General features: G+C 38.8%; 1 protein-coding gene across 1 annotated transcript in view; it reads right to left on the bottom strand.

Annotated features, from left to right (window-relative positions):
• ampd1 (adenosine monophosphate deaminase 1) overlaps positions 1 to 26,900 on the bottom strand; it is a 33,761-nt gene extending 6,861 nt beyond the window's left edge. Inside the window, exons 1-11 of the mRNA XM_002935775.5 lie at positions 26,788 to 26,900; positions 23,845 to 24,019; positions 22,227 to 22,383; positions 17,627 to 17,792; positions 15,778 to 15,997; positions 14,559 to 14,688; positions 12,793 to 12,987; positions 11,899 to 12,030; positions 6,863 to 7,026; positions 1,782 to 1,908; positions 567 to 730 (exon numbers count right to left, since the gene is read on the bottom strand). Coding sequence (XP_002935821.2) covers positions 567 to 730; positions 1,782 to 1,908; positions 6,863 to 7,026; positions 11,899 to 12,030; positions 12,793 to 12,987; positions 14,559 to 14,688; positions 15,778 to 15,997; positions 17,627 to 17,792; positions 22,227 to 22,383; positions 23,845 to 24,019; positions 26,788 to 26,803 — 1,646 coding nt within the window. The 5' untranslated portion in view covers positions 26,804 to 26,900. The remainder of the gene's footprint in view (positions 1 to 566; positions 731 to 1,781; positions 1,909 to 6,862; positions 7,027 to 11,898; positions 12,031 to 12,792; positions 12,988 to 14,558; positions 14,689 to 15,777; positions 15,998 to 17,626; positions 17,793 to 22,226; positions 22,384 to 23,844; positions 24,020 to 26,787) is intronic.
• Between the last annotated feature and the right edge of the window lie 631 nt (positions 26,901 to 27,531).

Genomic DNA, 27,531 nt, shown 5'->3' with positions numbered 1-27,531 from the left:
ATTTGTTTTTGTAAGAATATATGGCACTCTGTACATATTTTGACTATTGTCACAGTGTAAAACTTGTACCTTGTTATATTGGCTATATATGTTGACTGGGCATGAGCAAAGTTTTTTCATTTTCACCTGGTACAGATTTCAAGTAAAATTCATGGTTTTGCTACTCCAGGAAAGAATTTCTCTATTTGCTCTGTTTCAGGGGAAAAAAGTGCACTCTGTTGCGTCGAAAAATGCAGATGCCCTTATTTAAGCAGACAGGAAGAAACTGTACAATCTAAGTTCCAACACCATACAGATGAATGGGGGTTGCTGTTGTCTGTCTTGCTGAGATAGGAAAAACTGAGCAAATACTCAGTGTAAGTAAAAAATCCAGTTATTATAGCTGGGAATGGTATGACAAGTCTGACTCAGTGTGACAAAAAAAATAATAACCTCTTATGTGTACAAGTACCAAACCATTAAAATTGATATATTAATAAATATGATTGTTGGACTTCCTGAAACTCAGACCCACTAGCAAATGATAAAACATATTCCCTTTTGATGCTTATACAAAGATAGCGCACCTTCTCAATTTGTTCAGGACCCTTATGTTTGCATACATGTAGTAGATATAGTATGAGTAGGAAGGGTTCTTCTCAATAGTCCATTCCTGAGGCATTGGACTCTTAGAGGAAAACATATGGCCACTGTGTTTGGATTCATCATCTACACTGTCAAATGCAGTAATCTGTAAATAATGAAAAATGCCAGAAATCAATCTTACAAACATAATGAACAATATATTGTTACTCCCCTTATTATATATATATATATATATATATATATATATATATATATATATATATATATATATATATATATATTATATATGATTAATTGCACTAAAATATAAGCCAATTTACCATGTCAAAGCATGACCAAAACCAAAACTACCCAGTCTATGAAAAGGCATATTGACTGTGGTATTGTAAACCGGAAAGTCTAGAATGTTAGCCTACAATAATGCCTTATAAGAAGAGGCAATGTTTCACCTGAAAAGATTTGCTAATGTTCTTATTTAATAATTGTCTGACCTGATTTTCCTTCCTTTTCAGTTAGGTGGCCATACATACATGAAGAGATATTTTGGTATGACTGACAAACAGTTGCAGACCAAATGTTTGCTATATAGAATGATAAATCAATGATTTGACTGGTGGTTTAAAAATATGATCCGCTTGACACATCCCCAAAAATAGCAAAAAAAATTATATCAAATGGCAATAGTAGTATGAACAGTAACAGGCTTAGATTTTGATCAAGAGTAATGCTAAAATGACATCTCTTATGGACCTAAAATAATGTCTTTGCATCATTAAATTATACAAGTAGAAGAGGTATAATACCTTATAAACTGCTAATAGCATATTTCAAATATATAGGGCATATATAACAGAAAGAAAAGCCAATTCTCCACATAATCCCTCAAAGCTTTACAAAGGTCTATTCAAAAGGTGTGAGTTTTCAACAAAGAGTCTGCCCATAAGTCTGCTTTTTCTAGATGACCTGAAGGCTTACCAGATATTGGGCTAGAGTTTTCACATTGTATACCATGAGATACATTTTTCTCATCTTGTTATATACTAAACACTTTCTGACATTCTGAATCCCCCCTTTGTTAGCATTCAATTATTGTACTAGTCATTCTATGATTTCTGCAGGTTTCTTGTAAGCCTGTATCTGGTTAAGTCATATAAATAAGATGTGTTTTCTAAGAGAACTAACAATTTTTTACTTACATGTCTCAAGAAGACACTTAGTTGTTTATTAGCATTTGGGTTGACAGTGGCCTCAAACACAGGCATAAATATGTTTTCCAACATTTTTCCAAAATTTGGTACAAAATTCTTAGCTCTGAAAATATCACTGGAAAGAATAAAACAGTAGATTATACAGTGCAAATGCATGTAGGGGAATAGTTATAACAGAAGGACAGTTGTCAGTCACATGAATGTCAGAAAAAAATTTCTTTGCAAAAGAAGGAAAAGGGTTTTTTTTGTTTGTTTTTTTTAAGGTGTAACTTACGTTTTCTATCAATAATCTAACACATGCAGCATTTTACAATATTTCTAGTTACTACCTCTTAAAGTGGTACTAGCACTGAGGTCTGACAGGAAGACTTTACACAACTGAGTTTGTAATCAGTTGTAGGAAGCTTTTAAATGGGTTAATAAGGGATAAGATACTTTTTTTAAACAATATATCTATCCAAATTTAATTCCCTTTTATAAAGGAGGTGAGAAGGAACCTATGAGGTGGCAGTGGATGTGATCTAGTTAGGTTTTGCTAAAGCATTTGATATGGTACCACACAAACAACACACACACCGGACTGATTAAATTGAGGAATGTTGGCCTGGAATATTTGTACAGGTATGGGATCCCTTATCCGGAAAGCCGTTATCCAGAAAGTTCCAAATTACGGAAAGACCATCTCCCATAGACTCCAATAAAAGCAAATAATTCTAATTTTTAAAAAAGGATTTCCTTTTTCTATCTAATATTAAAACAGTGCTTTGAACTTGATCCCAACTAAGATATAATTAATCCTTATTGGAGGCAAAACAATCCTATTGGGTTTATTCAATATTTAAATGATATTTAGCAGACTTAAGTTATGGAGGTCCAAATTACGGAAAGATCCCTTATTTGGAAAACCCCAGATCCCTAGCATTCTAGGAAGAGAACTGACTGAAGGATAGATTAGAAAGAGTGGTGATAAATTGAGCTTTTTCTAATTTGACCAGTGTGGTTAGTGTAATACAGCAAGGGTCTGTCATTGGCCCTTTGCTTTTAGTTGGTTATTTAATGGCCTTGAGGTTCAAATTGTAAGTACTATCTACATAATATTATAAGTTCCATGCAGTATGCTCCCACTTTGCATAGAATTTTGACTAAATTGCAGAACTAGGTAGCAAAATGCCAAATGAGGTTTAATTTTGATAAGTACAATATTACTCACTTTATTAGAAATAAAATAAATGCATAGTTATACACTATATTGTAGTGTGTTGGGGGCCTCCTCATTTGAGAAGGATTTGGGGATTTTTGTGGATATCAAATTTTAACTCTAGACAGATTCACTTAGTGGCTACTAAAGCAAATAAAGTGCTCTCTTGAATAAGAGCAACAACTCAAGGGATACAAATATAATTTTGCCTGTTTATAGATCCCAGGTAAAGCAGTATGCAAGAATGCAGTGCATATTTGGACACCAATCCTGAAGAAGGCTATAAATAAGCTAGAAAAAGTACAGAAACATGCAACTAAACTGGTTAAAGGACTGGAACATTTAAACTGTGAGGGTAGCCTGTCAAGGTTGAGACTGTTTTCTCTAGAGAAAAGGTACCTGTGAGGGGACATGATTTTTCATTACATTAAAGAACAATATAGCTAATATTATAGACAGATAGTGAGGGAAATTTTTAACACAGAAAAGAACAAAGAACCAGAAGCCACCCCAACCAGTGGAAATGGTTCTTCACTTTGAAGGCAGTGAAGTTGTGCAGTACCCTGCCAGTTCATGCATTGGCACAGTCTGTTCTGAACAAGTATAATATATAAGGCTATTGTGATCTTAAGATCTACAGTTAGTTTAGTAATGGAAAGTGTATACATAGTTTTACAGTATATACGTAAGTGTATTGATAGGAATGCATAGGTATGTGTATATATATATATATATATATATATATATATATATATTTATGGGCACTGGGGGTCATTTTAAGGAGTTTAAAGGATGTTTTCATTTCAAATTAACTAATTATGTAATTTTAACACTGAGGGACAGCCTTAGATAAAAGTATGTAGTTTAGGACACCTTGCTCAAAACCAAGGCCCCCATAATAGATGTGGAGGAGTATATCATTTATACCTTTACTCTTCTCACGCAAGTGCAAGGCGAGGGCACTGCTCTGCAACAAATTTATAAATTGCAGTATGCAAGCATCCGTTTTAAAGTTTACTGCACCCAGCATATATTGTTCTGAAATCTATATGGCTACATTAGCTAAATGATGAGTTCATTTTTTTGTTTGGCTTAAATATTTCTTCTTATTTCTTATTACTTCTTTGTTTTTTAAAACAGGAAGAAGCTGCTTCTACTATTTTCATGCTTGGGTACTGGAAAGGGTAACGCAGCATATGGCCTCTGATACACTCCATTCATGTTTCTAGTTTCATTGTGTATTTCAATACATACACCATAAGCACAAAACAATATATACAGACTCTAAGATTACATTATTTAATGTTATATGTAAAACAAAGATAAGAAATATTTAGTAAACAAGAGGAAATCTTTCAACACAGATATCTCAGTGATCACAGTTAAGCTATTTTAGTTCACTTTACATGAACACTAGTGCATTATATTATCATAATATATTCACCTGACTTGACTGGATATTCTATCTAGGTTGAATAATAAATATAAGATACTTCACCAAACTGGATGTGATTTGGCAACTCTTAACTGGGAGGAAGGGGCATTTTACACACCTACTCTAGGTATTTGTGTGACACCTCCTGCAGCCTCACCTGAAATAATAACCCTTCCCTATACACGCCCTGATTGCTTTTGTTCTTCTTTCAGGTGCTGTATTTATCAATTTTAAGATAGGAAGAGATACAATGAAAGTCCCCAGCCATACATATTGTTACACTCCCATCCTTAAAGAACCAGTAACACCAAAAAATAAAAAGGATTTGTATGGCATTTAAATATGATCTTATTTTTTACTGTTACAGGGGCTCAAATATAGTTCAGAACTAGGAGTGGGCAGCAGAAACAGGTGCTTAGGGTGCAACTAATGGGGACATTATATAATGCTTAACTGCAATTTTATCGCTCAAAATAAAAAAAATTTCAGTAACAGTACCACACATGTTGCACATGCTCCTGAACCCAAATACCCTTGTAAATAACACTAGTGTGCAGTTAGACGAGTTCTAAGAGCACACCATTAGAAAATCTCATTATTAGGGCTTGTACTCACGGGTGTTTTGCCCTGCACTTCCCTGCGAAGGAGCACACCTGCGTTTCAGGAAAGTGCCAGACAAAATGCAATTCATTCTTTGTAATGTGCCCGTACTGACACAGGCGCATGTAAGCACCAAATTCAGATGCAACGCAAATGTATCATCTGGCCTGTTTCAGCCACTTTATTATGCTTTATTTATATAGCACCAACATATTCCTCAATGCATTACAGAAATTAGAAATTATTTTATGAGTCGCATCCCCAGTGGAGTTTACAGACTAAGGTCCCTATCACATTTACAAACTAGGGCCAGTTTTATTGGGAGCCAATTTACCTGCCTGTACGTTTTTGGAGTGTGGGAGGAAACACGAATACCTGGAGGAAACCCACAAGGAGAAAATACAAGCTCCTTGCAGATAGTGCTCTGGCTGGAATTGGACCCAGGACTCCAGGGCTAAAAGGCAGCATCGCTAACCATTGTGCAACTGTGCAGCCCTTTCTGTCATACAGGGGACAATGGGGTATTGGGGACCTGGGGTGAGTAAGAGTACAGATTGCCAACCTTTGTGCCAAAGCTCTTTGGTGATTCAATTTAAACTGGCCTGTAGGTCAATGGTACAAATATCAATTCCAGGTGTTATGTTACCTGGGTGGTTATCAAAAACAAAATTACTGGATTAGCTATGTAGAGTAAATTGGGGATCCAATGCAATTTGTGGACTTTCAAAGAATTATAAAATAAAAATCTCTCTCTTAATATTTGTTCTCTGGAAATTTTATATTACAGGTTGCTGGATGGACAGATTTAAACTTCAAATTGTTATTGCGTTACTAGTACTAGAAAGGATATCTCCACCAAATTTGGTGTTTGTACAAAAAATATAAATTATAAATATAAAACAACTTTCCAGTATACATTCATTAAACATTTTATATGGTTATAAAGTTATTCATAAATGTACATTCTCTGCACTCCTGGCTCTGACTCCTAATATAATAATTGCAAAGCAGCTGACTAAAGCTGATTAAAAGACCTAGAGGAAACTGACTCAGATAGTGATTGCAATAGCAGTTACATTTACTTTACATTTTAGCAGGTACAACAACTTTATCCAAATAATTGAAAATGATTAATGAATGGAAAATAGAAAATCAGTTGCAAGTTGCAACTCTCATGCCATGAAGTTTTATTTGTCATGGAGGCTTTTCTGAGGCATTACCATTTTAATTCATAAACCAGAACCAGTTAAAGGACATATTTACTATTGCAACCACAAGTACAGTGTGCTAAAAGGTCCACAAAATTGTGTACTCATTCATGCCATTGATAAAAGGTACTTATATGCTCCTTGTGCACCAAAGCATCTGCCCATCCTCTTTTGATAAACAATGCGCAAGTGCCTGCTATGAGTTCCACTAGAGGGTTCAATTAATAGACAATACTGATTTTTTCAAACAAATCATGATAATGCTATTATTAATGCTGCATGCATTGAAATGCAATAATTGACCCCATGTCCACTCTGCAAATACTGCCACTTGTGGATGATTCAAGAAAATATGCATAGTAATAAGCATGTTTTGGTCAATCACATGCAATTGGTCAGCAATGGCACTGGAATTCTTGGAAAAAATGTTGCATTGTGGGGAAAACATATCCAACAATTGTACTTTGCACCATACACTGCATTCGTAAGTGAACCATTTTATTTCTCTATAGACTAACCCAAATTATTTACTGATTTGTTGCTATGCGTAAGTGCATTGGTTACAGTAAATAAGCCATAGTATGTCTAATTTTGTACATAAGAAATCACAAGGCACTATAATACTTACTAAATTCGTGGGACTTGTATCATCCACTTCATGTTTGGACAATAAACTTTATGTTTGTTAAACCATTGGGCCAGATTAGTCCATTCCTCAGGGGACCTTCCATAGATGGAGAGACGTGGCTCAGCATACTGGTACTTAGCATCTTCCAAATCCGAACCTACTTCCTTGAGTGAATAGAAAAAAGCACCGCTTTTGTAAATCAGCCCCATTAACTAATTTACCATGGCTTAAACATAAGAGCTTTGTCTGTATTGGGTACTCTGGTTTTTCCCACATCTTAAAATTATACAGGATATTTAATTGGCTTCTAATAAAACTGATAATATGTGTGTGAATGTGAGAATGTGATAGAAACCTTATACTGCAAGCTGCACTGGGGCAGAGACTGATAAGAACAATGTATAATCACTGTAAAGGGATGCGCAATATGTTGGAACTATATAAAATAAAGAATAATTATAATAATAATTGCATGCATTTATGTGTGTGAATTTACCATCCAAATTCAACATAGGAAGCTAATGAGATTATTACTTCAAATGTTTCCATACAGGTAGATACATATAGGTGCGAGGATTCCACAAAGATGAAAATAAAAGGGGCTCTTTTTCTTAATATCATCAGGTCTGGACTGGAAATGAAAATAGGCCCTGGCTTTTTTAAGTACACAGGAGTCCCACCAGCCGGTTTAATATTGACTGTCTATACTCTATGGCAGGGGTCCCCAACCGCCGGTCCGTGGACTGCTTGGCACTGGGCCGCCGCAGCCCCCCTGGAACCCAATGCGGCGCACACAGAGAGGCGAAAATCCAACGCGCTTCTCAATGAAAGGCAGGAACGAACGCGCCACAACCAAGAAACCATAAGCGAACGCGACGTGTGCATTAAGGCGTAAAGAAACGTAAGATCGCGCCTGCAATTCGCGCTGCGCAAAACCCCCCCTCCCCCCCGGTCCGTGGAAGATTTTTTATCTTGCAACCGGTCCTTGGAGAAATAAACATACCCTCCAACTGTCCCGCTTTTCGCGGGACAGTCCCGCTTTTTACGGCGCATCCCGCTGTCCCGGATAGTTCCATGAATGTCCCGCATTGCGGGACATTCATGGAACTATCCTGCACAGCGGGATGCGCTTGCTGTAGCCGAATGTTCTTGCTTCGTCATGCCTCTCCGTGTGCAGTGCTACAGGCCCTTTTATAAGGTTGCGCCTGTGGGTGTGATGTCATTACGCACGGGGCGCAACCTTATAAAAGGGCCTGTCGCGCTGCACAAGGAGAGGCATAACGAAGCCGCAGACGAAGGCTGCGCCTATGGGAGGTACTGTGAATGGGGGGCTACTGTGATAGGGGGACACTGTGTATTAGGGGCTACTGTGTATTGGGGGCTACTGTGTATTGGGGGCTACTGTGTATTGGGGGCTACTGTGTATGGGGGCACTGTGTATGGGAGACTACTGTTTATTGGGGGGTACTGTGTATTGGGGCTACTGTGTATTGGGGGATACTGTATATTGGGGGCTACTGTGTATTGGGGGCTACTGTGTATTGGGGGCTATTGTGTATTGGGGGCTACTGTGTATGGGGGAACTGTGTATGGGAGACTATTGTGTATTGGGGGCTACTGTGTATTGGGGGCTACTGTGTATTGGGGGGCTACTGTGTATGGGGGGCTACTGTGTATGGGGGGGCTACTGTGTTTGGGGGCCTACTGTGTATGGGGGGCTACTGTGTATAGGGGGCTACTGTGTATGGGGGGGGCTACTGTGTATGGGGGGGTACTGTGTATGGGGGGGTTACTGTGTATGGGGGGGCAAAACTGGTACTTAGTTATAACTCACTTATAACTGACTGCCTTCTCTCTATAATCTCTTATATTTTAATGTAGGAGTTGCTGTATTGTTTTCCTTAGGTAGTACAGTATGAGGGTATAGCACATTTTCGTCTGCGCCCGCCATTTGATCTATATAAAAGGGGTATTTTTTTAATGGGGTGTGGTAATTGGGGCGTGGCCACAAAAGGGGCGTGGTCAAAAAAAATTTGCCCTCTTTTCATTTTTCAAATGTTGGGAGGTATGAATAAAGGTTGGGGACCCCTACTCTATGGCATCTTACAGCAACCCCTCTGGCATTTGCTAGGACCTACTGTTTGCCAGTCTGGGCCTGTAAATGAAAATGCATTCATCTGTAGAGGTTAGTGTGTTGTGGTTTACAATGATCAGTCTCAGCCCTATGAGTAATTGCATGGTTGCAACTCCAGTTAACTAATACAGGGCAAGACATAGTATTTTCATGAATGTAGCTGTCTGGATCCACAAAGTTCAAATTGGTTATGGGCTATTTTGCTTTCTCTCAGTAATCATTTCCTGTACTTTAACATGGCATCTAGCATCAGAGGTTGAAACAGTCAGTATATGACACATGTATATCTATACCAAAAAAAGATGTATACCTCTCACCCCAGATGAAGAAAATTCTATATTTTCACCCAAACTGACCAACATCTTTTCATATGTTTTCTTCCAATTGAACAGATACAGAATTCTGTCAAAGGTATTTATTTAGTAATCACACTGTTGTCTGTAAATAATCATTAACTATACAAAGTGTCCTACTGCTGAAAGATTAAATTTGGACCATGTGCACTGCCTAAATAGTCTCCCATGCCTAGCCAGTAGGCTGAATAGCTTTAAGTGATACTGATACTAAAAAAACTACTCTTCAAAATGAATGTACATTAAAAGTTGCCTATAGGTCATGTTGATCATTGTGATAGGGCTGCTTTTGTAAGTAATTGTTACTTCAAGATCCTAAACCTGACTGTTTTGCTGATCTGACTGTCCCTTCTCAACCTGTCAGTTATAGCTTCTAATGCTAACAGAATACTGCTGCACAAATATGGCAGCCTCCTCATAGAGGAACATGTGGGATCAGATACAAAAAATGTAAAAGCACTGGGGTATTTATGGCAAAATTATAAACAGCATGCAAGGATAATTTTATGATAGATATAAAAAGGGTTTAATTTTTGGTGCCAGTAGTTATTAGTCATGTTACTGTCTAGCAAATGAAAATTACATGGTAGGTGCAAGAGGTGCACCTAAACTAACCTCACAAATTAAAACTCAAGGGTCAGCAAGAAAACTTGTCATTGACTCTTTGTATCCTAGTAGCAATGCCTTTATTCAATTACACTGCACAGTAACCCTTGACAGGAACCCAAGATGGACAGTTATCAGGGCGTCATTTACCCCAATATGAAAGTGAAAGAATATAATCCCATAAGGCTAACACAATAAAAGCTGTCTTGACAGATATCTCTTGTTGGGGTTAAAATTGCATTAGTTGCCATTTTGTGTGTATTTCACTGCCACATTAGCTTGCACACGTTCTTCAAAAACTAACTGGCTGGAGCAAAACTGCAAACAGAAGAAACCCATTTTGTATTACACATTTGCCACTAATGTAGAGTCTGACTAGATATAGATAGAGTATTTGCACTTAATGATGTCCAGCAACACATGGTGAAACCAGAAATCTATTTAAAGGCAACTCCAAATGAATTACTCTTTTTATGCAGGATATGGCAGAGTGGCTACCAGCAATTATATTTTGTTCTCTCTCCTTTGTTTTCACCTGCTTTGAAACCCACAGAATTCTAAAATTTGCCAAGCCATTTTAATGATAATGTGCCATAACACAGTGCTACATAAATCACACATAGGATAGAAAAGGTTGACACCAAATGAAATTGGAAGACCAACTGAGGAAAAGGAGATCCAGATTACTTTTAAAACCAAAGAGTCTCCTTTAACATCTCAGCGCTTGTGCGGTAACTTGCCCTTCCATCTACTCTAATGCACCAGTAGCAAAACCCATACATTTGAAACCTATGGTATTGCCATTAAGACACTTCTGCTAACATACACCGGAAAACCCCTTCAATCCCAGATATCAAAAGGCTAGCTTATCCAAAAATCCTGCTGAAGGAGGAAGAACTAAGGTGCAGAAAAAGATTGTGCTTTACACATAAGTCAGAGATTATTCCAGTTAGTGGCCACTGCCATTTTAAAATTAAACATGGACAGTTTTGATGTTGTTGCTACCCTGATTATTTGTAGCTTGTTGGGAGCGATTGTGAGCAAATACAGGTGATTCCCATTCAAATGAGTGGAGTGTTTTGTTCCTGCTCAGTGAGTAACAAAGCTCCAAGGTGACAAGGTGAAGTAAGTCATACTGCAAAATTTATGTAGAATGTCCACTAACAGAGCTATCAGCAAATGCTTAGGGACAGTTTCCCAGTATTCATTTAAAGGAGAAGGAAAGGTAAAAACTAAGTAAGCTTTATCAGAAAGGTCTATGTAAATACAGTCAGAAGCACTCACAGAAAAGCTGGAGTGAGTCCTCTATCAAAAGAAACACAGAATTTCTTGTCTTCTTTTGTGCAAACATGTTCTTCTGTATCAGACTTCCTCTCTCTGAAAAATCCTTCATTCCTAGAAGAGTCTGTACAGTTCTTTCCTCTCTCCCTTCTCCTGCTCCCCCCTCCCATAAGAATGTGTGATCTGAGCTACCAATAGCTCGGGCTGCAGCATGGAAGCTACTGAGACCCAGTTAAAATGGCAGCTGCTATCTATCTATACAAACAAAGGGGCTGTTTACTCAGGTATGGTAAAGCTTTCTGCAGAATAAATATAGAGTTGTCGCTTGCACTAATGTGGCTAATCTATTGGCAGTAAAATGCCAAAATGCCTAATCAGATATAATTGGTGTTTTGTGATGTCATTTATGCCAACTAACTCACTGAAATTTGCATATTATATTAATAAAGTACCCCCTGTTGAACTGTATGAAGGTTTCAGAGGTCAGCTTGGAGTCCCGTGGTCCTGGAACTCCTTAGTGACTTATAATATCCTTATATTTTACAATAGGGGGTACTTAATTCACTATATACTTTCAGTATATTTTCAGCATATATTCTGTATATACAATGATGCACCTTTAAATTCATATTTTAATACTGAAGCCAGAAAGTGGCAGTTACCTTGATGATGGTGGCAAAGTATTCCCCTTCAATGAAGTTTTCAGTTTTCATGTACAAATCTCGCAGTTCACTGGCACCAACAGGGTTATATTTGGCATTAAATTTGTCAAAGCGCTGGAAGGTTTGTCTTCCCTACAGGAAAGAGTGAAACAAAAGTCAAAGGTTGGAATTGCTCTGTCGGTTCCTGTTATTGTTGCTTCATGGTACAACTCTAACTATTCATAGCAATGTAAAAGTACCAGCGGAATATCTCTATGATCATATAAACATGTCAGCCCTCACTAATGATTAAAGGGATTCTGTCATGATTTTTATGGTGAAATTTTATTTCTAAATTACACTGTTTACATAGCAAATAATTCACTCTACCATTTAAAATTTTATTTTTGAACAAATGTATTTTTTTTTGTAATATTAGTGTGTAGGCAGCCATTTCAGTGCATTGTGCCTGAGTCTGAGCTTTCAGAAACAACCAGTGCTTTCAGATAACCTATTGTCTCTCCTACTCCCATGTAACTGGAGGAGTCCCAAGCCGGACTTGCATTTTTTTTACTGCTGAGTGCTATTCTGATATCTATCACTTTAAGCAATGCAGGCGTTAGGTAGCTGCTATCTTGCGACGTCCCATTGTTCTGCTGATTGGCTGCTGGGGGTGGGGGGGAAGGAAGGGGGGTGATATCACGCCAACTACCAGCATAGCAGAAAAGTGTGACTAAAGTTTATCAAGTCACATGACTGTGTCACCGTGGGAAATTAAAAATATGGCTAGCCCCATGTAAAATTTCACAATTAAAAAATATGTTTGCTCTTTTAAAAAAATGTATTTCAATGCAGGATTCTGCTGGAGATGCTCTATTAACAGTATTCCTTTAAATTAGCATGTTCTGTACTTACAGCATGGACATCTAGAGAATCCACTGTAAGATCATATGGGTGAAGGTTCAGTGATTGAAATAGTTCTTTCAAGGTCATCTTCTTGCCCTTAGAATTGTACACCACACGATCCGCATCTACACGATAGGATTTCTTTATGAAGCGTAGAAGATGCTTCTGGTTCATGCAGGCTGCAGCATGGATGTGTGTATCCACCTTATCACATAGCAAAAATAGAATTCGTTTTGACACTCGAAACACAAAACTGAGCTGTTTTTGGGATAATTTTTGCTCCTTTAGTCAAGGTTGTGAAAAGACACATGCCATGATGGATACCTAAAGTGACCCGGGTAATTGCAGGCATTATTCTTAGCCTGTAAACTCACCCAGTTCAATAGGTCATTCTCAGACCCCTGTCTCATCACCAGTCTACTCCATATGATATATGCCTAATGACAGAGCAGCATAGTGGCTGGTTTCAGGGGTTAATGTGATAAACAAGTAGGTCATGACTAATGCCTTGGTATACTATATGTATTCAGGTCTAGACTGGGACACAAGATAGGCCCTGGCATTTCAAGTACACAGAGACCCAAATAAATAGTGACTGCCTGTGGCATCTTATAGCAGTCCCTCTGGAATTTGCCAGAATCCACAGATTGCCAGTCTGTGCCTACATGTGAATAAACAATAAACTATAATAAAAGAAAGACGAACCAAGCATTCAGTACGGCAAGATTGAAAACTGCTATGTCTATTTTCAAAAAAAGCATATGTAACTTGAATATCTAACAATTATGTTAGAGCCCCCTCTAGTGGTAAGAAAACGGCAGCTAAGTAAGGAAGACTCACATTGCTTCCTATGTGTATTTCCACTTTAAATGTCCACATAACATATGCTAGCATCTATGTACTTTTCCCTGTCTTGGGATTTCCTAGTCCCCTGACTGAATACGTATCTGTGCAGCTATTTTAGGGGCAGATTTACTAAACCTTAAATTTATCTCATTTTGACTTTTTTGAAATCACGAATAAACCTGTTTCCACGAATGTCAGACATTTTTAAGAAAAATCCGAACTGAATAAGTACATGCGGGAAAAAAGTCACGTAAAAGTTGTGAAAACCACAGCTTTTTTAACTTGTTGCTCAATAGCTGGGACTTTTTTAACTTTCCACACAACAACCAGCATCAAAAACTCAAAACTTCAAAAACCGGTGGGGCACCTCGCAGGCCCCACTGACTCCCTGCCTGCCCTTCCTCCCCTGATCACGTCAAAAGTAAATATATGGTTCCGGAAAAAATACAGGCCTTCCTATGTATTTATCTTTTTTCACTATTTATAACATTAAGGTCCAGCATGATTTTTACTGGCAAAGCCGGTGGCAACCCTAAGTAAATATAAGGTGCGCACACGGACAGGGAAGAGGCTGGTGGTGGATAAGCGGGTGGGGGCCCCAGAGGGTTTGTGGGGGCCCCGAGGTAAAAGCCCCAGTGAGCCTCGCACACCCCAGTCCGAACCTGGCTGCATAGGCAGTACCCAATAGTCAAGTATCTAGCTGTATAGTGTTGTTATGATGTTTGGACTGAACTGACTATTTTCATGAGCACTGTTTGCATGGTTGGAACCTTATGTAATGCTACAGAGGATTACCAAAGTGAAGGACACTACTAAACTAATTCAAGATTAATGGAGTTTAAGATATACCCTCATGTATTTACAGATGTGATTGGCCAGACCTCCCTGGGGGCCAGCCAATAAGCATCACAGGTAAACACTAACTTTACCTTTCTGCAGTTATAGAAATCACGGTGTGGATTATTCTTTAACTCCTTTAGCTCCTCCATCTCATTCAGCATTTCATGCACATTATACTTGGAGGATAAGAACTTTAAGCGACGGTGGCTGTAGGTTTTACTGAAAGAAAATGGCAAAGAATAACTTAGCAACAATAATCATAGGCAACCCAACAGAGGATTAGCACTGATATCTGGGTTATTATATATATCATAATTATTCTAGGTAAGTTACTAAGGGAAGAGATGTTCCACACAATTAATACCTATATTCTAGATTTTATTTTTAGGCCAGTGTCACACCTGGGCTTTCTCCACCAAAGAGGAAAATGCCCATTGCCTTTAAGAGCAACTACCAAGTGCATCTTCAGGACGATGAAACCTACCTAGAGACTGCACCAATGGTAACAGGAGTGCTGTTTTTTACAATACAATGAGTCTGAAAGTTTGTGTGATTTTTCTATGCATGTCAGTGTATTGGTGGGATATATGAGAATAAGTATATTATTATAAGTATCTAATTATTTCAGTGTACCAGGTTTAACAATCACTGACCTTGTTAGGTGTCTAATGTGCATAATCAGTACTTTTTAACAATGTCAGTGGTCTTATTTTTATTTTAATACTTTGCCCAAATAAAGGCCTGTTGCTCGTAGTGGACAAAATGCAAAAAATTGGCCAACTGCTGACAGCAGGACACCCCTGGGCACAAGTGCTCCGTAGATGAGGTGCTTATACACCACTTAGTTTTTTTGCAATTGCACCCAGGAGTTTTATAAATTTCCCCCCTGGTTTGCACTTCTCTCTCTCGCATTCATATATAACCATCATTCCAGTGAATATAATAAGCAGGGTCGGACTGGGGGGTGCAGGGCCCACCGGGGCTCCCGCCCCAGGGGCCCTGCAGGTGCCCCAGCCAGCCGTGTCCCCTACCCCCCCAGGGCCCCCCTGCAGGGCCCCCACCTGACGTCCTCCCCGAGCGCGTATAAATTGGATGCGTCAGGGGAGGAACAGTCAGAAGGGGGAGCGCCGGCAAAGGTCGGACTGGGCCGGGGCCCACTGGGATTTTTCCCGGTTTCCCGGCGGCCCAGTCTAACCCTGATGATAAGTATCTAAAACAAAGGGATACACTGTTCAACAGCACCTTTTTTGATCTAAATACAATAACAATTTGCCCAGTGTTAATAAAAATTAGATCACAAATACTTACACAGGCCCTTGTGCTATGAGGGCTATTAGAAAATTCATGTCATCCACAAAGGTGTTGATATTTGGATAGTTTAGATCTTTAGGCTTGTCCTTAGCAAGTGCATCTTTATCTTGATAAATGTAAACCACACCATTTTTCGTCTTCATCTGATAACCCAGATCGGCAGGAAGGTTATCAGTTCTAAAAGGGTCTTCTCCATTTTTGATTGGGGGGGAGAAAACTTTATACGACAATAAAAAAGTAAAGTCACTTTGCTATATACATCATATACCTGTGAATAAAACTATTAATTGTATGTGTATAAGGCAGAACTAGCCACAGGCCAATAAGGCTAATGCCACACAGGGCAGATTCTCAGGCTGCAGATAAATTTAGGCCGAGAATCCACCCTTATGCTTGAATAAGTGCTTCTGGGTGTCTACACACGGAACCACTGTGTCGAGCTGAGGGCAGATACATGTAGAGCATTTTGACTTAAAATGTATAGTCACACATTTCAGAGCCAAAGTCTGCACTGTGGCCAACAATGTGGTTCCAGGTCCAGACACTTAAGAGACCTGATTCAAGCATAGGGCAGATTGTTATGCTGCATAAATCTGGAGCCCGAGAATCTAATATGTGTGTCATAAGCCAGAATAAACAGTTGGGTCCTGAAGCTTTAGTGGGAGGGCGTTCTTTCATCTGAGGATAAGGACTATGTGATGGATTTCTATCTACAAATAACTGCCTGGGTAATGTCAAAAATAGGAAATCAATAGGCATTTTTTTTTTTTTTTACCTTTTCAACTCTTTTATTCTCTCTGCTTCTTTACCCCACGCATCAAGCCTTTCTACTGTAAAGATTTAAACCGTCTTCATAACAGGGCATTCTGTCACAAAGGTTCCCTTATCAAGAATGCAATATTTAGCGTGCAATAGCCCTATCATGACACTGTACAAGGACTTATTTAAACATTTCAGTGATTTCTAACCAAAGTATGCCTTTGTGCCAGTGCCTGCTTCCTCCCACTTCAAATAAGGTATCAGGCTGATCATACTGTCATGCCAGCATCAAACCAATGCAATGCCAATCTAGGCAACAGATGGCATCTCAGCACAGTCTGAATTTGAGGCCAAATACTACATTTTCCAACCAAATCTAAAAAGCATATTCCTTGGTAATGCTGCTGTGTATGAGCATTTGCAAAATCCTATTAAATATAAATCCTTAAGCTGGCCATAAACGCACCGATAATATCGTATGAAACCTCGTTTCGTATGATATTCGGTGCGTGTATGGCAACTCAGCGAGGCGACCGATATCGCAGAAGGCTGCGGGTTAAAAGATTTTGATCAGGCGCCATTGAAGGCGCCTGAGCAAAATCTGCCTTCAGGGCTGAATCGACAGAAGGAGGTAGAAATTCTATTGTTTCTACCTTCTTATCTGCCGTTTCAGCCCTGAGGGCTATGGTACACGGGGAGATTAGTCGCCCGCGGCAAAACTCCCTGCTCGCGGGCGACTAATCTCCCCGAGTTGCCTTCCCCCTGCCATCCCACCGGCGAACATGTAAGTCGCCGGCGGGATGGCAGACGCGCCGGGAAGATTTCGGGAAATCGCCGAAAAAGCCTCGCGAGTCTTTTTCGGCGATTTGCGCGAAATCGCGCCGCCGCATCTGCCATCCCGCCGGCGACTTACATGTTCGCCGGTGGGATGGCAGGGGGAAGGCAACTCGGGGAGATTAGTCGCTCGCGAGCAGGGAGTTTTGCCGCGGGCGACTAATCTCCCCGTGTACCAGAGCCCTAAATGTCAGTGGAGGGTTGGAACCACCCTTTTTGTGGCCAGCTTTAGCCTCAACTGACTGATACTTACCTGGGTAAATTTCATCAGCCTCATTCCACACACCACCCTCAATATGTCGCAGGTGCTGGGCTATGGTCCTCGGAAATCGCTGAAATGATTCCTTCATGTATTTCTCTCGAATACTTAGAGCCCGATAAATACCCTTTCCAGCAATGTCAAAGTCATCAATGCTCACCTGTAATGTAATCATGGCTACTTTTTACACTGGTGTAAAATTCATTAACAATATAGGTAGTGAAAGACAAGTGCAATATAGATGTTGATGTTTACCAGTAGCTTGGGTGTGTGGATAAGGCCCATGACAGACAAGGAGATTAGTTGCCCTGCTATTAATCTCCTCTAGTGGCGGCGACCAATCTCTTTGAATGCTTTCCTACTGGTGAGAATGGAAATTGCCTGTAGCAACAGATGTGTCGCTTCTGCTTCCTGAAGTCGGCCAAAGTTTCCCCGCGAGGCAACTTGAGACAACTTCAAAAAACCAAAGTGACAAAGTGTTTTTCTACTGGCAATTTACTTTCTGCTGGTAGGAAAGCATTTGAGGAGATTAGTCTCAATCATTAGTATCAGTGTTTTTATCAAATGGTTAAAAAATGCCAGAGCATTAACATTTACAAATGTCTTTCCTGCTCTGGGAATATAAATGGAGGAGACCTTTACATTTTGGAGCCTATTTATCAAACTCTATCAAAAAATGATTGATTTTTATATCATATTTCCAGTACAGTTTACAGTGAGCGTTTGTCATGTAACAGATAAGAAATGCAATTGAAAAGAATGTGAAGCATGCATACTGAAGTGTAGAGTAAAAGGTCACAAAATTCTTGTAAGAGATTAAAAGTGAGCAATGTCACTTCTCAGGTCCCAAGGGTAGGGCAGAGTGTAAAGCAGTGGTTCTCTAACTATGGTCTGACCCCTAAGGAGGGTAACTAGTTTGCATGTATTTTAAAGGATAAGGAAAGTTAAAAACTAAGTAAGCTTTATCAGAAAGGTCTATGTAAATACAGCCATAAGCACTCACAGAAAAGCTGCACTGAGTCCTCTATCAAAAGAAACACAGGATTTCTTGTCTCCTTTTTGTTCTTAATTCCTGTGCCAGAGTCTGTGCAGCTCTCTCCTCTCTGTCCTCTCCTGCTCTCCTCTCCCACAAGAATGCTAAGAACTCCCTTTCCCCCCACTTAGGAATGTGTGATCTGAGCCATACAGCAGGAAGCTGTATTGGTCTTGGTGCAGGATTGAGGCATTATGGGAATTTTGTTTACAGAGCTCAGCCTTTTTTTTCCCTATGAGGCTAATGATCATCTGAACGAGAGAAATATGGGAGACTTAAGGGCACTATTGAGAGAACTGAAGCTATGCCTGTAGCTTGAGATCAACTCTTTATTAGCCTTTCCTTCTCCTTTAATATTGCTGTTGGTTTGTTATGAAGTATCAGGGGCAGAGCCAGACTTGCAGTCTGTGGGTTCTGGCTATAAGATGACAGAGACAGTCATTGTTTATGAGGATGGTGGCGGCTGTTTGGGCCATTCTGTATTTAAATTGTCAGGGCCTGTTTTGAATCCCAGCCTGGACCTGAGCAGGAGTTAACCAAATTTTAGTATACAAAGTAGGCATTAGAGCATATTTTAAGCTGGCTAAGCCACTGAATGGACCAACACCCAGTGTCAGACTGCGATGCCAGGTGCCCACCAGAGAACCTCAGACCATGAGCCCACTCTCCAAGCTATTTTTATTCCTCTTCTTATTCAACCTCTTTGTCTTTAGTCTATTTTCTTTACATACTATAATCTATTCTTCAATATCTTTGTTCCCAAGCAAAAATAGGCAATGGCCATGAAATAGCTTAGAGGCAGGAGGGCCCACTGACACCTAGAGTTTTCCTGGTATCCCAGGGGGGCAGTCTGGCACTACCTACACCTGTGCTCACACATTGCAAATTTGTAATACATCCCATGCTATGTGCCAGATGACTTTTCTTATTCCTAACACATTTAGCAATGGGGTTATATATCCAAGTTAACATTCTACAGCCACAGGAAAGACTGCTATGGTTTAGCAGATTTTTGCTTATATTACACATAAAGGGGGCTCATTTTTTAACACTTGGTAAATTTGTATCTGTGCAGTAACCCATGGCAATCAATCAGTAATTAATTAAGGCAAAACAACAAAACTAAACACTCGTTTGTTTATTTACTCCAAAAAAAAGTAGGAAATCAGGCAGAAATTGATGTGATCTTTCCCTTTAAAACACAGAGCATATGAAAAATGCATAACGCAAATGTTCATGTAACTGATAGCCATTGTGTTTGCTGATTGTGATGTTTAAAAATATTCGGGGCATTAGTCTGAAAACAGGTCTTATTCTAAAGACCCTCACCAAATACATTAGGACTGCGTTCCACTTACAGTAACATAACTCTCTTCAGCCCTGCTAATTCTTTTTAATGGTAACTATTTCAACTAGTTCTATGCAGTTCAGTTGAATGTATGTAATGACATATACTAGGTTAATAAATAAAATACATTTTCAAGCAGAATATCTGCCAAGACTGTTCCCAAAGAGACACTGATAAAGCATCAGAAAGTGCTACCCTCATTGTCAAGGAAAATACCCAGGACTGGAAGAGGGGAGCCAAGTACTCAGAATATATGTTACCAATACTACCCATAGGAAGCAGGTTCCTAGAAGACACAGATTGTGGCATAAGACTTTTTTTGAGACTATACAAGGGGTATGCCCAGCGTCACATGCATACAGTCTGTAGATTCCTCATGCCTTTTTTTTTGAAAAGTAAAAAGGTCATGAGTTCTATTTCAAGTGTGCCTACTGAAACAGCAGGATCATTTTCAGAATGATATATAGCTCAACAGCTGATTGCCATCTGTAAACTCCTATCCATGTCTAAGATTAATGCTAATTTTTATTATGCTTTGCTATTTTATAAGCCACCTTCTTACATTACAGAATTTTAATGGCTATGCAGAGACAAACACAATTAAAATGCAAAACAATTAGCTTAAACACCTAATAAAAACAATTTTTGAAAGGGGGCCAGCATCCTTCCATTCCTAAAGGCATTTTTGGTGTTCACTATGGTTCAGAGTTAAAGGGTATGTTCACCTTTACAAAACATTTTCTTCAGCAGTAGTCATGGGTCTAGCCACACCCCTAACTGAACTGAGCTTGGGATTACAAAAGTGTAATGTAACTACAATACATTACATCAGTGGTTCTTGGACTTTATTATGCTGCAAATACTTTAGGCCAGGTAATAAGTATTGTTGGTGGTAAAAGCACATTAATAAAGTTCCTATAGCATTAGGGAATACCAATGACTACACCTGGATATTAAATCATAGGGAAACTGTACTCCTGAACAGGTCTCTATAAAAATAGAAAAATGACATAGCACTAAGTAACTTAAATTCAAAAATTGTATATATTAGAATAAACCTCACCACAGTTCACAATGCAACCTTTAAGAATGCTCAAATGCCTTTTTCAAGCCATGAGCACAACAGTATCCATCAGATACACACAAGTGCAAACAGGTATTCCCTTTGTTACACACTACAGTATCATTACTGGGGAGGTAGCTGCTGTCCTGCAGAAACACTGGGGTATTTTGAGATCCTTCTACCCAGATATAGAGGAGTTTCACCAACCACCTTTAATTTCTTCTCATAGAGGGCAAACCCTGGGTAGTCAGTTAGTTCACAGTGATACCCAGGTACCAACCTTTTGGTGTCAAGTTGAGTCAAAACATACATTGCAACAAGATAACAGGGTATGTTTCCCTGCTAGTCTTGTAACCAATATTGTTGTGTACAGAAAGGGGGACTTTTTGTACATCCAGGAACGGGACGCACATATGTGGTTTTGCAGTGTGTCCCCCTCCTAGGCAAGGTGGTGACTACAAGTTACAAAAATGTGGAGTATGGTAGATTGCTCAACTGTATACACTAGCACCAAACGGGTTAAATAGAGATTACAATATTGATATTTTTTATGAATTACAGTTTTGGTTTCACTGTTTAAATTTCTGTTGTGTCTCCTTTAGCTATGTGGGTGGATCGAAAAAAGATGTGGATTGACGATGGACTTGATGTGTGTTTACAGTTTGAACAACAAGGGGTTAACTTAGTCTGAAAACTGTTGGTGATGATGTCATATCCTGTATGCTACTTCCTGCTTTAAATTAAATGTTTGCACTTGTGTGTACCACATGGATACAATATTGTGCTCAAGGCTTGGAAAGGGGATCTGAGCATTCTGAAACATTGTGAGCTGTAATATGGCTTATTTTAATATATACCCTTTGTTATTTCTAGGTTGTATTTTTTTGCCATTATGGTTGAGGCATATTTTTGATCACATGCACCGAGACAGAGGGGTGGCGCTGCAATATTTTTTCTATACATTTGCTGAAATATATGTATGTATATACTGATGTGGTAAGATTCATAAATAGGTAACATATTATGATAAACATTATCTGCTAGTTACTATTCATTATGAGTATGCTTTTCCTTTACAATTTTTACCTACAAAAATATCAGAAATAAATTTGAATAACCGTAAATGTTGGTTAACGAATTGCCATCTTACCCCTGATGCAAAATCTCCCGTGATCTGTACTTTCTGAAAATCGGGCACAGTCAAGTAAAGTGGAAGAGACTTTTCTGCATCAGACTTGGAAACTTCATTTGACTCCATTGCAGGCACTTTAAGAGCAATTGACCTGAAGCGCTCAAGTCGTTTCTTCCTAAGAGGGAGAGAAAACATTTCAATCTAAACTACAGTATATTGGAACAGTCTCTCCATTTTAACTACAATATCCAGAATTCTTTAAACTGGAGAGTCATGGGTTGTAATTCCTTGCAGTAGGGCAATATTTACCTGCCACCTTAAGAGATAATTGAAAATCCAATTTTCTATTATGTTAGTTGAGCAAAATAAGCTTAACTTACACTATGGGGCACATTTACTTACTCACGAACGGGCCAAATGCGTCCGATTGCGTTTTTTTCGTAATGATCGGTATTTGGCGATTTTTCGGAAAATTGTCGCGACTTTTTCGCAGCTTTCGTGCCGAGTACGAAAGATTCGGATTCATTCAAGCTTCAGTATGGTGACTTTTCTTCGGCCAGGTTGGAGCTGCAGGGTGCCATGGGAGGCTTCCAAAATCATGCTAAGTCTGAAAGTTTCGCCCGCCGCTTACGAGCACTCAATACGAAAAAGTCGCGACAAGATACGAGCGCATCGTAATGGCTACGAAAAACTCGTGTTTTTTTGCGCAAATCGTATTGGTAACGAAAAAGTCACGGCAATTTCCGAAAAGTCATAAAGGCGCAGAAAAAATCGGAAAAAAATACGAAAAAGTCACAAAATGTTCGTTTTCCAATCGGAATTTTTCCAATTCGGATTCGTGGGTTAGTAAATGTGCCCCTATGTATGATTTACAATATGTTTCCTACAGTCTTGGAAGTCACAATCATACCAAGCAGGCAGGTGCCATTTTGTTATTTAGATAAGCTTTGCATCAGCCAAAAATCTTGTTTATGTTCCAAATGGGGCACCTGATGCTAATGCACTGGCAATACAAATATGGACCATGATGGGGGAGGGCGAATGAGAATGACATCTAAGAAAGGATGAAATAGCAAGTAAAAGTAATTGACTGCCCCACCTCCAAGGCACAGGGTCAGGGCAGGCAATATATGATTGAGAGTTTGAATTTTTAAATACCTTTATAGCAGGTGTAAATGTTTTTTATTTGCAAAGGACCTTTATTATTCAGATTTGTATGTGTGGCTGACAGGTCCCCTTTTTGTGTTTGGTTTGCCAAAACTTCTGTGTGTGATTACAAATCATCAAAGTTATTTAAGCAACTAGTTCCCATTAAGCTCTGTAGGAATTACTGATCTCACAGCACATAACCTTGAAGCCTATAAGCACCACTACTGTACTATTGCTCCTTGTAACTCAGACATTTCCAAACTTTGGATCCCAACATTATTAAATTCTGGAATCTGCAGTTAAACCAATAGTGGAAAGGTGCTGTTTACTGAACCCAGGTGTTCCAAACGACTTTAAAGGCAAACGGAAAGCTACCTCTAGAAGGCAACATTTGAAGCATTCTAGCCAAACAAATAAAGAGTTGTGTTCAAGAACCCCGTTGTAAGCCTTAAACACCCATAATCATAGTCTCATCCTTGTGTTTTACCTTTTTTCCTGTGCCTCCTTTGTATCCATTTTGATTAAATGTTCTGTCATTTCATGGTGTGAAATGGGTACGTGTTCTGTAACATCAAATGGGGATATTTCTGTCTTACTTTCCACATCAAGAACCTCTGAGGCAAACACTTTCTCCGCAAGGGAGCGTATCTCTTCACTGCTTTCTGGAGGAAAACAATATACCAGTGTTAATACTATCTGCTAGAAAACACAAAGGGCAGCTAAAATTATCATTGAAGTTATGTATGTTTATATATAACTGCATATACATGTTATGGTGCCATGAACAGAAGCCCTATACCTGGTAAATTACATTCCCTTTATTATAACAAAACTTTCAAGTTTTACTGAACAGCCCTTTCTTAATATATACAGGTACTTCATGTCTTGGTTTGCAGGATACTTGTAATATGTAGCCAACCAAATTACACAGTTTGCCAAAGGTGGCCGTACACATAAATATCAGCCTAATATTTCAAATACAAAACTATGGTGTTCTTTGAAAATATGTATCCAAATAGGTAGAAAAGTGAACATACTGCAGAACTCTGAAGACAGCCCTGTTGTTACTTTTGCTTTCAAATTCCATATTGCAACCATTCCATATTCAAAGCTGCTGAATACAAGCTTTAGACAGACAGGAGGCTTGATACAAGGGCTTGATGCACAGCTAGCTTCTAAAACACAGCTCTCTGTATACTCGCTCCATGTCATGTCAACCCTAAAGATGTAGCTGAGCTTGAGGCAGTTTGTAAGAGTTAAAATGGCAGGCAATGTAAAATCTTTTTATAAGCAGCACTTTTGTGTTTTTTGTGTTAATTTATATAATTTATTTTATTGCTTAAATAATAAACTGGTTATAATCAGTTGGATTTGTAGTTTGCGTGTGCCCACAAGATAATTGTAGTTGATTCCTTAAGCTGGCCATACACGCACCGATAATATTATACGAAACCTCGTTTCGTACGATATTTGGTGCGTCTATGGCAAGTTGGCGTGTCAACCGATATCGCAGGAGCCTGCTGATATCAGTCGACTCGCCGATCGGCCAGGTTAAAAGATTTTGATTGGGCGCCATAGAAGGCGCCTAAGCAAAATCTGCCTTTAGGGCTGAATCGGCAGAAGGAGGTAGAAATCCTATTGTTTCTACCTCCTTATCTGAACGGTTAGTGGCTGATTGAAAGATCGCAAATCGCCACGTGTGTCGCCACCTTTAGTCTCAAAAAAAGAGCATGTATAACAGAGATAATTTACTCCAGTCCCATCAGTGACAGAAAGAAAACAGATCAACACAACATATAAAAAATCTTTACTTATTTATCTGGGATGCATTGTTTTTTCTTGGAATAATAACAAGTGCTTGTATCATTCTGTTCTGTGAAAACTTGTGATTAGAAATATCATACAACTTATTTTTGTACAAAACTGGGAAAAAGCCTGTAGCAACTGGACAAACAGTCACAATGTACAGTGACAGTGTATAAGCAAAACAAAATCCTACAGGGAAACCTTTGCAAAACACCAGGGTGGGAATACCTGTTGGTGGGAAAGGGTAACCTTTCTTACTAATGAAACTGAGGTTGGTGTTTGACAGCTCTGAATAATAATGGGAAGATCAGCATTTATTTCACTGCATTAAACATTATTTAATAATTTTTTTATTCAAAAATAAAATTCAGTGTAATAAAAGAGTCTTCTGTATAGAGAAGAAAGAGATATTACTGAACAGTTTAATATCTTGCTAGCCTTGATCATAAGAGCAAAGATGAAGCTTGCATACCTTGCAAGAGCCAAAATATACTGAGGCAAGGTTAGTTTTAATTGTATATTCCAACTGGGTCACCCAAAGTCTGGGATAAACCATGGTGCTATTTGATACCTTATTATCCTTGTCAGTCATTCTTTTCGCAAGTATGTTTACAGCTGATTTCCTGAATGAAAGCTAATGTTGGGTCTAGATGTACCAGCGTTGCAATCCTTCTCAGTGTTAGGTATTTAGGTGTTAGGAAGCATGCATTAGCCCTGTCACATGAAATATTATCTTTGGGCAATTTACATGTTAAAGGACATGCCAACCCAAAAAATATATTTTTTGCCTAATAAAAGAAAACATAATTTGCAGTATACATTTATTACAAATTTGTAATGGTTTTTAAGTTGTTTGTATATGTAATTGCTATTAAAAGCAGTGTTTGCCCTTTTCTGTTCTCTGCCCTGGTGTCTCTGACTTTTGAAATCATCATCCCTTCATCTGGTAAATGCTTCAAAGGGTGAATCACCTTTATGTTAACTTTTGGTATGTTGTAGAATGGCCAATTCTAAGCAAATTTTTGGTTGGTCTTCATTATTTATTTTGTACAGTTTTTGAATTATTTGCCTCTTCAGACTCTTCCCAGCTTTCAAATAGGGGTCACTGACCCCAGAAGCCAAAAAAACTATTGCTCTGTGAGGCTACCATTTCATTGTTACTTTTCATTACTTATCTTTCTATTCAGACCCTCTCCTATTCATATTCCAGTTTATCATTGCAACTCTACGTTAGCAAGTCCCTGGTTGCTAAGGTAATTTGGACCCTAGCATTCAGATAACAGCTAAAATTCCAAACTGGAGGGTTGTTGAACAAATAGTAAAATACTTAAAAAATAAATTATGAAAACCAATTGCAAATTTTCTCAGAATATCACACTCTGCATCATACTAAAAGTTAACTCAAAGGTAAACAACCCCTTTAACATCACAAAAGTACTGTTTTAAATTCCTAATATAGGTACACATAGAATACAATACACATATTCTATAGAGCCTGGTCTGCTTCTTGTCAGGTTAAGCACAATCATTAATTGCTAAAAACCTGAACACATTTCTAAAATATATTTACTATGAGGCCAGAGCTTTTAGGCTTGAGTAGGGAAAAGGCAGCATGGTTACTTACTAAGTATTTCCGACATACTGATGCAGGATCTTCTTAGTTCAGCAGACAAGTAAAGGGACAGAGCAGTTAACTGACACTGACTTGACTGGTGTCTCCAGCCTCTTTAATGGTAATGTGACACTGAAACTTTAAAAGGGTAGCAGTCTATTTCCAGCGTACACTAAAAGAAGTTGCCAGAGCAGCAGATGCAGCTTAGTCCCTCTCCCTGCCAATGAAATCTACACAACATTGTGGCGCGAAACCCAGACCACTCTGACCTTTCTTCTCCTGCAAGCTAAGGAAGATGCCAATATGAACTGAGGGAGATAGAGGGAACAGCTGCAGATAGTGATACTTCCATAATTACATATAGTCTTAATATAAAGGACACAACATATAGAAGCAAACAGGGTACAAAACAGCAGGGGCACTCAGATTTCCATAAGAGAAAAGTAGGTAGGTTGAAAGTAGTTGCATCTGAGTATATTTTCATTTGTTCAAAGATTATCCTCTTTCAAATACCATTGCATTGTTGCAAAAGTTATTTTACAAATGACTAAAGAAAAGTGTTAAAGCAGCCATTGCTCTCTCTAACTCACACTTCCCCACACAACAATCTAGAGTGCACAGAAAATGTATGAACATCTATACTTTAGAATTTGCTCAGAACCACCCACTGCTCTGCACAAAAGGTTCTTAAAGGAAAACATGTTTTTTCACAACGCATCACTTCATAGAGCCTCTCCAGCAGAATCTGCATTGCAA

This window comes from Xenopus tropicalis, chromosome 2 (genome assembly GCF_000004195.4).
Source record: "Xenopus tropicalis strain Nigerian chromosome 2, UCB_Xtro_10.0, whole genome shotgun sequence".
NCBI classification, from domain to species: domain Eukaryota; kingdom Metazoa; phylum Chordata; class Amphibia; order Anura; family Pipidae; genus Xenopus; species Xenopus tropicalis.
The sequence above is the reverse complement of the archived record's forward strand: the minus strand, read 5'-3'. Positions and strand labels throughout refer to the sequence as shown.